The sequence below is a fragment of the Lottia gigantea genome, assembly GCF_000327385.1.
Source record: "Lottia gigantea unplaced genomic scaffold LOTGIsca_12, whole genome shotgun sequence".
Lineage (NCBI taxonomy): Eukaryota > Metazoa > Mollusca > Gastropoda > Lottiidae > Lottia > Lottia gigantea.
In genome coordinates, this window is record NW_008707225.1 from 4,140,631 (window position 1) to 4,150,758 (window position 10,128).

The 10,128-nt window shown below is 31.4% G+C and overlaps 2 protein-coding genes across 2 annotated transcripts; one reads left to right on the top strand and one right to left on the bottom strand.

Moving 5' to 3' along the window:
* The first annotated feature begins 479 nt into the window (after nt 1-479).
* LOTGIDRAFT_185863 (hypothetical protein) lies at nt 480-3,729 on the top strand. The gene is made up of 4 exons (XM_009048315.1): nt 480-755; nt 1,440-1,538; nt 1,745-2,472; nt 2,994-3,729. Exons 1-4 carry the CDS (start codon nt 573-575, stop codon nt 3,247-3,249), a joined length of 1,266 nt encoding a protein of 421 aa, XP_009046563.1. The 5' UTR covers nt 480-572; the 3' UTR covers nt 3,250-3,729.
* On the bottom strand, nt 3,727-9,950 carry LOTGIDRAFT_230508 (hypothetical protein; the record flags this gene model as incomplete). Its single annotated transcript, XM_009048316.1, has 12 exons — nt 3,727-5,100; nt 5,351-5,485; nt 5,733-5,921; nt 6,056-6,133; nt 6,403-6,564; nt 6,939-7,153; nt 7,423-7,530; nt 7,768-7,892; nt 8,248-8,606; nt 8,939-9,127; nt 9,302-9,516; nt 9,806-9,950. 12 exons carry the CDS (start codon nt 9,948-9,950, stop codon nt 4,849-4,851), a joined length of 2,172 nt encoding a protein of 723 aa, XP_009046564.1. The 3' UTR covers nt 3,727-4,848.
* Between the last annotated feature and the right edge of the window lie 178 nt (nt 9,951-10,128).

Consider the following 10,128-nt stretch of genomic DNA (forward strand, 5'->3'; position numbering starts at 1 on the left):
CATATAAACATTACTTTCTTTTTAAGTGCAAGTGAACCGTGTTTCTCAAAAAATACTCTATATTAGCTGTATTACTTATGTTCCATTTTCATATACTTTGCATTTGGAAATTGGATTTATATTGCAGTCGCCCTATCAGTCCGTCGGTCCGCATTACTTGTGGACTTATTATTACTTATTTGAGTCCGATCGTGGCGAAATGTGGTATGCATCAGATCAAATTTGAAATTTGTAATAAATGGGATGAACGTTTTTCGAGTTATCGCACTCAAATTTCGCATAGAAACGATGAAGCTTGAAACCCAGTGGGCGTACTATGTTGTTACCTGCCTCACGAAGTGCATGGTCTGTAAAGCTAATTAGGCTAAAGTCCAGCCCTTGGTGCATGCCGATTTCCAATGGTAATGCTACGACTACTTGTTGTCTGAAGTTGAACAAGAGTTATCGTCCTTTTGGAACTCTTTTAATATTAAGGGTAAAATGGCGGGAGATAAAGTCGACAAACAAACTTTGAAATCTTTTTATTGAACTTTCTGAATTTCTCTTTGGCTTTCGGCGCCTTCTGTATCAAAATGAGATTAACATGTAATGTTGAAATAGTTAACAGACTGCTTCCCTCGTATAATATGAAAAAACCATCTGCTAAAGCCCATTCCCAAATCTCTCTTGGTAAAAAACCTGGGTCATCAAGCAAAGATTCTGCACTGTTTCTTATGATATGTACCGCTAAAGATAGAAATGGCACTAAAATATTGGTAAGTAAATGAAATTTTTTTTTTTGAATTGAAGTGAAGGCCTCGGTTAAACATCAGCATTGCTGTTTAACTGACATGATTGGCTTATAGCTAGACTGATCTAGTAATCTGGCTGTGGTCTAGTAGCCTAGAATCTGGGGCCTTGATCCAATTGATTAGATTCAATCTTTAATATTTTGCAATATTTACATTATTGACTAATCATTACCGTTTATTTCAGTGCAATCTTGTGGCATTTATTTCATTTATATCATTTATTTCATTAACTCCATCTAACAATTGGTTTTCATTCAATGGGTATTTGGTATTTTTAAATTTTTTTTTAATAAATCATCAATTTCAGTGCAAAAATTAAAGTATCAGTTTTTTTTTCTTTTTTAGGTCTTTGGACTACGAGTACAAATTTCCATATTGACATATTAACCTTAACATTCATGAACATTGCTTTAACCCTGTGCCAGTGCCTTCTGAGATAGTTACCTTTCAACCACCCTAATCTCAAAAAAATATGTACTGTTAACCTCGAAAATATAACTATAAATTTGCCTGCTCCGAGATTTCACAGTAAGCTACATCATGTATATATATAGTAGGCCTACCTGTGTAAAAGTTTAAAGCTGTAATGCTTAAACAGATTATGGTAAGAAGGTTTCGTAATAATTTACTACTTTAAATGAATTACAGGTAAAAGATAATATTGAACAGTTTTTTGCTAAGTTTATAAATGAAGGTAAAGCTACAATTAGAGTGAAAGATCCACAGAATGATATTTGTATCAGTAAGGTAGGTGTCAGGCCATTGAGATCTTTAATTATAAAACTTAGACTTGAAATAAAGTTGGATGTACCAGTAAGTTAGTATTAGATCATTATGTATTAGTTTATCTAACTAGTGTAGATAAATATGGAAGTTCAGATATCATCATCCTACTTTGGGTTTGATTTCATAAAAGATTTGCACCTAATTTTAGAAATTGTTTTCCATTTCAGGCTGACCCTCTACAGTTGAAGAACTTTCTGAATTTGGTTCGAGCTGCTAGTCAAGGAAAGGAACTAGATCGAGTTACACTCTCAGCATTAGCTCCTGCATCTGCTCGCAATGTTGAAAAACCAAAATCAAAAATGGTGGTTCTTACACGTAAAGACTATCCAATTACAACCAATTTTCCAAGTAGCCTAATCCACTTACAGGTATCTCATTGTAATATGAAAAGAGTGGATTCAAGAATTCTCAACCTAAAAAAATTACAAATTCTGGATTTAAGTGAGAATTTGATTCACCAATTACCAGAAAATTTTCATAACCTTCCAAAGTTAAACACCATACATCTCAATAAAAACCAATTCACAGTATTTCCAATGGTGATATGTAAAAAGCCAATGTGTACTAATATTGTTGCATTAGATCTTAGTGATAACAAACTAACTAAAGTTCCACTAGAACTGTGTGAACTTCAAGCCTTACATCAATTAAAACTAGATAGAAATGAAATAGAATTGCTTCCACCAACTATAGGTAAACTGGGTAGATTAAAAGAGTTGAGTTGTGTTAATAATAATCTAAAAACATTACCTGCCAGTTTTAACAGATTACAGTTGGATTCTCTAGATTTATATGGTAATCCCTTTAATCTCCCTGATAGTGATACAGTCTTAACTTCACATCTAGAATTCCCTACTCTATTAGAGGTTGCTGCTAGAGCTATCAGAAAAATGAGGTGAGTACATGCAATATTTTGTGTGTACCAAACATTACTGGCTTTAAATTTAGTGTTGGGAAATTAAGTTTATTACATACATGTGTAATACTACTCTACCAATACAGGAGATTCATGCCCATGTATTAATTGTATCCATATTACAATTGAATTGAGTCGTTTTTCCTGAATAGCACCATTTTTTTAGGGGCTTGTCAAGTGAGCTACTTGCTGGGCACACTAGGCAAATCCCTGCATGCAATATTATATAAACTGATAGACACAGTTGTATGGTTCGACCATTATATTGATAAATTTGCCTGTAGACAGACACAAGTTTGAATAAGTTTTATTCATATTGAAATATTGATTCAATCTCATGTGTTCATTATTGTTCTTCCCTGATGTGTAGCATTAAAGAATGTTGCATAATATTATTAGTTTCAAGGTATATCCAGAACTTGGTGAAAGTATGAAATAATTTGTGGTATTTTGATGAAAGACGTTTTGTACTATATGCCACTTTAACCTAAATATTTCAGAATACCATACAATAGTGAAGAGATATTTGTGCAACTGTGTCATTATTTGGATTCAGCCAGACAATGTTGGTGTGGTAATTTTTGTTTTCGATGTTCAGCAAGATTTATTTGTCGTATGGACTTACATCAACTTGCTAAAACTGTCACAGGTTGGAACAGTTTAGGAGAAACTTTAGTTCCAGTGGAGGCTTTTCTCTGTTCACAGCATTGTCTTAACAAATTCCAGAAAAATTCAAAGGCATATTGGAAGAAATGAACTGCAGGTCATCATAGTGCTAAATTCTTCAGTGTGATTGTGACTCATTGTCATGTCAATATGTATATATATAAGTCAGATCTCATGTCATATTTATTGTGAATCAATTTCTTCGTGTCCATGCTTATATCTCAATATATATTCATAGATAATTTACCTTCAATGTGTCACACTGATATCAGAGATGGTTCTGTAAATATTGAAGGATATTTCCTCACAATCATATTGATAATGTTCTGTTTAGTGTTTAATATATTTCTGGTTACACTTAAAATGTTGATGGATCAATAAATTGGTTACTTGATGGTAATTATATCATTATTGTATATTATTGACCAGTTTATCAACTGAACGATATATTTGGAAGGTTCATGGGTCTGGCCTATAAAACTAATCTAGTTTGATACAAGAATGCATTGTGACCACAGTCAGATTTGAATGGTAGTGTAAAGACCCAATGTGCATCAATAAAAACATTTTTAAAGCAACAAAATTATATTTAATTCTTTATCTTAAAAGAAAAAAAAATCTCCTTTGCATCTTTTACGTATATTACAAAATACACTGTAAATACTTAATAATTCATATACAAAACATTAGTTATTGACATCATATTAGATTATAGTTTCTATTCAATTAGTCTTAATCAGTTTCATTGTTCTCATCACAGTATTTAGCGAGTTGCTCACCACTATGACAAACTCTTCCAAAAGAGAAAATAGCCATTACATAAAGGTCTTGCTACATAATGCTTATATTCAACTATGAAACTGAATATCCACCCTGCTTATTTATATAGAAGAAAAAATTGTTTCAAAAACACTCACTGACACTAATAAACAAAACACATACAAATATTTACTTCAACTGTTCTCAGTAATATGAATGTTTTCAACCAAATGGTTATATATACAAAATTAATATATTAATAAAATGATGGAACACAACACACCTATACTGTTCAATTCAAATAGACGCTTTTAAACAGGCCAAGGATTTTTAATCTTTAAATGATACACAGGCATGAACAAACTGCATGTAAATCTGACTTGTATCTATTTGTAAATAAATGAACAGTAAATTTTAAACTTTTATATTCACTCATCTAGCAATTTGTCTACCATTGCCAACAAAATCATATTCTTAGTGAGGGAAATGCAATGTTTCCAATATTAACTCACTCTATATATACATACACTATAAATATTATTAATAATATTAACAAATTTCATATAAACAAATAATAAATATTAACAATTCAACATAAAAATATGAACAAAGACCAATTTTTGTATCTGCTCTATGAATTAGCTACACAGCACATAGATTCAGTTTATAAGCCTACCCTAAACAAGGGATTCTTACTTCAATATTAACTTCAGTTTGTTTTTCAGAAGATGGCTCTAATGTTGTCCATTATGAATAAACACGAAGTTGTACTTATTTGCCACGTTATAATGACATCTATGACCAGTTTCTATTCAAAATAGAAATATTGTTTGTCATTTACTGCTTTCTTTCTCATAGACATAGTCATTTTATATTAGTTCCAGTCCAGAACTAGCATCCTTCTGGTTTCAGCTTACAGATTCTCATCATTTAGATGGTGACATCATCATCAATCATCTTCATAACAGCCAACATATCATCATTAATACTGGTAGTATGAGAAGATGATGTTGAAGGTACTGTAGGTAGATCCTCTAAAGGTTTAGATGTTGATGGTGCTGGCTGATCTGTAGAATAATGTTTAGCTTCGGGATCAATAGTACCACTATCATCATCAGAATCTAGTAATTCTTGTGGTGGTTTTAATTTAGATAACTCTATTCTCAACTGGTTATAATATCTCTACAATACACAATTTTAAATTGAATTCATAAAGTTTCTTAAACCCTTTAATATGTGATGAAAGTGGACATATAGACCACTTTACAGGGTTGAAATATATATCATTGTTGTAAGTTAGAGATTGATTTAATGCTAATGGAGAAAAGATTTTGAAAATTTTGCCTTTTTTGACATCAATGAAAAAATCAAATTCAAATCAGGCAGACACTCCTTTAATATGTCACAAGGGTTCTAAATATTTTTTATTCACCTTCAAAGCTAAAGTACTATGAGCTATAGCTCTACCAGTTCGTTTATCATTACTATAACTCTCCATTTCACCAATCCATTTCTCACACTGGTTTAATATCTCGTGACGCTTCATATAGAAATGGCGGGTCAGTACCTAAAAATACAAATAAGTCTTAATCTTCAAAACACAAATGTTTTTTATTATTCCACTCCTTGAAACTTTAGGATTAGAATAAGTTTTGATGAATAGTGTCTCATGGACTGGCAAAATGAAACTATCATTGTCAAATTATTTTGTCCAAAACAGTTAAAACTGGTTTGAAATTTAAATTTGGTTTTCTACACTCACAGAGCCACAAGAACTCTCATCAAACTCAAGTTAAAGGATTTTCATTACTTACATCTTTAAAAGCTGGTGAAGGTGTTTTTAAGGCTTCTAACATTGCCCATTTAACAGTAGCTTGTCTAATATTAGAATCATATTCCCTAGAACTAGCCATTCCTGATGGTGTTCCTCTAGATCTCTCATAACCAGGTTCATTAAAATAAGGTTCATTGACTAAAATTAGGGACTGTATAGAAACCAATACCTAAAAAATAAATTGAAGAAAGGCACATGATTTTGCAGATAATATATATATTTAACATAATTTCAATGGAGTTATCAACATATCTGAAAATTCATCTGTTGGTAAGAGATTGAAAAGCAATGAAAGAGTTTTACCTGTAGAAAACTGGAGGTATGAGAATTCCATTTTTCTTCTGGTCTTCCATGCCATGTATTCAATACACTTAGACAGACCTATAAATTTAAGGGTATAGATAAGAACATGGCAACACGCAGCTTGAAAAACTTGTTACTTTCAAACCATGAATATTTTGTAATATGACAGTGTGCATTCATTTGAATATAGGTGATTGTTGAAATGTTTAGATATCTAATGTTTGTCTTTCACTTTTCAAAAGATTGATTTTCTAAGTTTTTTTTTTACACAATTACCGGTAAAAAAAAAGATTTCTTTATGAAATTAGACCCTATTAATTTGACTGTCTGATAGAATATATACATACCTTGCCATCATTATAAAGATTAGGATTAAATCGAACTGTATGGTTGCCTGTTGTTTGAAGATTAATAAAAGGCGGAGATTCAGGATAATCCAATGGAAAATATACATCAAATTCAAAACAACCATTAGCATAAGGTGTATCAGCTGGTCCAGTAATTAATACCTAAAACATACATACAAGGTAATAACTAATGACTATTATAATCAAATTTTTGAAAATGTTTAAACTTTAATCCTTTAAATTAAAGGATGATTAGTCTGTTAGTTCCATAGAGAGTGGTCAACTGCAATGCCAGTGACTGTCATAAAAGATAACCCCAAAAAATATTCCTTCTTCTTTATATCTTGTCTCCAAAATAAACATCATATGTAAGATATGTCTTAATTCCTTGGGACTGGATCATTTTGAAGTGTTGAAATGTGCAAATATAGAGCTACTACAGAGCTAATATAGAGTTCATACTCATATTACAGTTTAAATAAAAAAAAATTAACGACAAAAACAATTGACTTCAATTCAACAGACACAAGATATACCTTCATAACATCTAATCTTTCTTCATCACATCTTACAAAAACACTACTACTAGCTGATAGAGGTAGAGATGTTGATAGAGTAACAGCTTCTTGAGCTAATCTTCTAGTTCTACTAGAATTATTAGCATCACCAGAACTTTTAACATTTGATTCAAATTGATGTGGTATTAAAAACTTGATACCATTTCCTTCTTCTACTACCATTTCATATGTATCTATAAACATACATGTACAAACAATTAGCAACAGATTTATCTAGGTTGACGTATACTGTTACAGACTGTATTAGGATAGAAGGTTGATCATTGCCTGCCTCACCAGAAAAAAAGGCTACAAAGTAATTTTTTTCCCTTCTTATAGACAGATATTCTAGATTTAAAAACGACACTGGCATATGGGAGTTTGCTTGTTTTTTAATGATTTGTTATTAAGTAAATGAGAGTCATACAAACATAATGAAGAGAAGAAAGAGAATAAAGCTTACCAAACTGTAGTTCCTTCATTACTCTCATATATTTCTCTTCTATGGTCTCTTTATTTTTATTGATTTCAGATTTAGAACAGGCTCCTTCACTAACTTCATTCATATCAACTAAAAAATGATCATCAATGTTATGTCATATCACAGCATTATTTAAGTGATAAGTAATATCAAAATAAGAAAATTGTAAAAACTAAAAATTATCTGAAAGCTTTGTAAAGCACAGTCTTGGAGTAAAATACCTATGACCTATACACTACCTTTGTTATATAATGTATCAATATATCTAAATTAAATTTGGCACCTTGATCTGAAAACCACCATTAAAATAATTAGTATCTTATTTACCTTGTTGTTGTTTTAGTCTATCAGTTGAAACTCGAACTATTTGAGCTGTATCTTGTATATCAGGTATTAATAAAGCTAGTCCTTCACTTTCTTCTTCCATTTTACCCTTACTATTCTTATTACATCTACAATAATAAAACCACATTAACATAGGATACCTTGTCTTTTTTTTGGTGCTTTTCTCTTTAATATCTTAGGGTTTTAATCTTTTAAATGTTGTATAATTGAAAATAAAATATAGATGTGATGTAATCCTTTGAGGTTCCAGTTTTAATTTTCATTTTATTGGTACTAGAAAAGTGCCCATATTTTCAATAAGTGATCCAAATTTGTAGAGTTATTGGTCTATTATTTTGGGGGACAATAGTGTTCTGGCAAGTGGAATATTTGAAAGCCATTTTTATCAGAGCTGCCACATGCAGAAAGACTGCTGACATTGATTATGACTTTAATCATTTATTAACATTAATTTAACCTTACTTGAGTCGACTGGCATATGTATCAACACATCCTTTCATCTTGTCTAATAATACTTCTATAGCTACAGCAGTATCTTGGTTAGCTTCTACTTCTAATGGTAATAATAATGGTATCAGGGTAGGACATACAGCTAGAGCTCTCAACAACTCTAATAATGCTCTGTATAATGGTACATGTCTCGCCATATCTAATACTGAATCATTACGTAAATAAGATGATATAGCTGGTACTAGACACGATTGTTCTAGTAAATCAGGTACTATTGATGGTAGTAATGTTGTTTCTGTAGGTGGTATATAGGTTGTAGAGTAAAACTCTTTAGGTAAATAACCACCAGGATTAATATAACTAGCCAGAACCTGTAATACACAATCATGGAAAATATTATGAAAATTGATTCTATCCTTAAGCATGCTATTTTGTGATGTTAGCTTTTAAAGGATAATTGTAAACTCCTAGGCAAGTTTCCAATTCTTAGATTCCAAAGCAAACCATACACGTGTAGATATTTAATATTTCTATATCTCGCCTAATTATGAAACATTTGTATATATTCCCCTGTATTCATTTATTGAAATATGTACTGGCTGTGGAATATCTCTCTTTTACAACAGTAACAGTGAGTTTCCCACTTAAACAAAGAGAAGAGAAAGAGTAAATATAATATAATTAATTGAATATAGTGTCTAACCTGTAAGAGACAAGTAACATGTTCTTCTTCACTTCTCTGTCTTAATAAAGCCTGTTCAGCATCCCAGCTAGATGTGGTCGATCCTGTACCAAATCCTGTACCTTTAGCCCAATAATTCTGAGTTTTCTCTTGAGTAGGGTTTAAACCTGTACTAGTAGCTACCTGCATTGCTGATAGTATCAATTGAGTCTGAAAATAACAATGACAATCTTATGATATGTTGAATTTAAATTACAATTGTTATATTCTGTAATTAATTTCAAATTGTGCAGAGATCAAAATTCTGCCTCCTGAGAAGTATATTAAATATATTCTTTTCCTGAATGCAATGACTTTTTATCTTCAATACAGTTTACTACATACCTCATGTTGAAAGCCTGAAGTACAGACCCTAGGAGCATGATGACTCAATACTGATAAACAAGCCAATAATAGATGTACCACACCAATATCTAATCCCATTCTACGCAATAACAAACCATCATCAGTGGTCAATGGTGTAGCATCAAATAAAGATTTTAATACAGTAAATGGTAATGTTGGTAGAGAACTAGCTAAAAGCGATGTTAATATATGACCTGCAATAGAAGGTTGAATTACACACTGAACAGGGTAGCAAAATCTATAACAATAGAGGGTAACTTACACTTCATCTCTTTATGGAGGTTGACTTTAAAAGACACATTCATCTTACAAGAAATTTCAAATTGTTGGGCTGTAGGCCTAATTTTAATGTCATATTGAAAATATGATAATTATATATGGAAAAGATTATTTCCTATTGATATTTAATATTGGTCTTGCTATCATTCAAAATGATTAAGAATTATGGAGTATTAATAAAGAGTACAGTAAACTGTTACATACCTCCATTACCATCATCAGTAACACCTAACACTAATCGTAATAAACATTGAGCCTTTTTACGTTCTTTTAATAACACCTCAGCATACCCAGGTAGACGTAAAAATAAACCAAATGCTATTAAGGAATGGGGTGGTATGGTAGGCATAGTACCAGTAGCAGTATGTCTTCTCTGGGGTCTTACTGCTGGAGATAATGGTTCAGTATATGGCTGGAAAGGAAGAGATAAACCATCAGGGTAACAACTTAGGCTTTGTGGATTTCTGCCCTAGATTTCTTGTATCAAACCTGGTTCAAAACTAAAATACAAATTCCTTGAAGGAAAT

Bases quoted from the DNA above. Each gene is read 5' to 3' on its own strand.
- LOTGIDRAFT_185863 (XM_009048315.1), top strand. From the start codon at position 573: ATGAGATTAACATGTAATGTTGAAATAGTTAACAGACTGCTTCCCTCG. The intron at 756-1,439 runs GTAAGTAAATGA...AATGAATTACAG, and splicing joins GAAATGGCACTAAAATATTG to GTAAAAGATAATATTGAACA. The intron at 2,473-2,993 runs GTGAGTACATGC...TAAATATTTCAG, and splicing joins AGAGCTATCAGAAAAATGAG to AATACCATACAATAGTGAAG.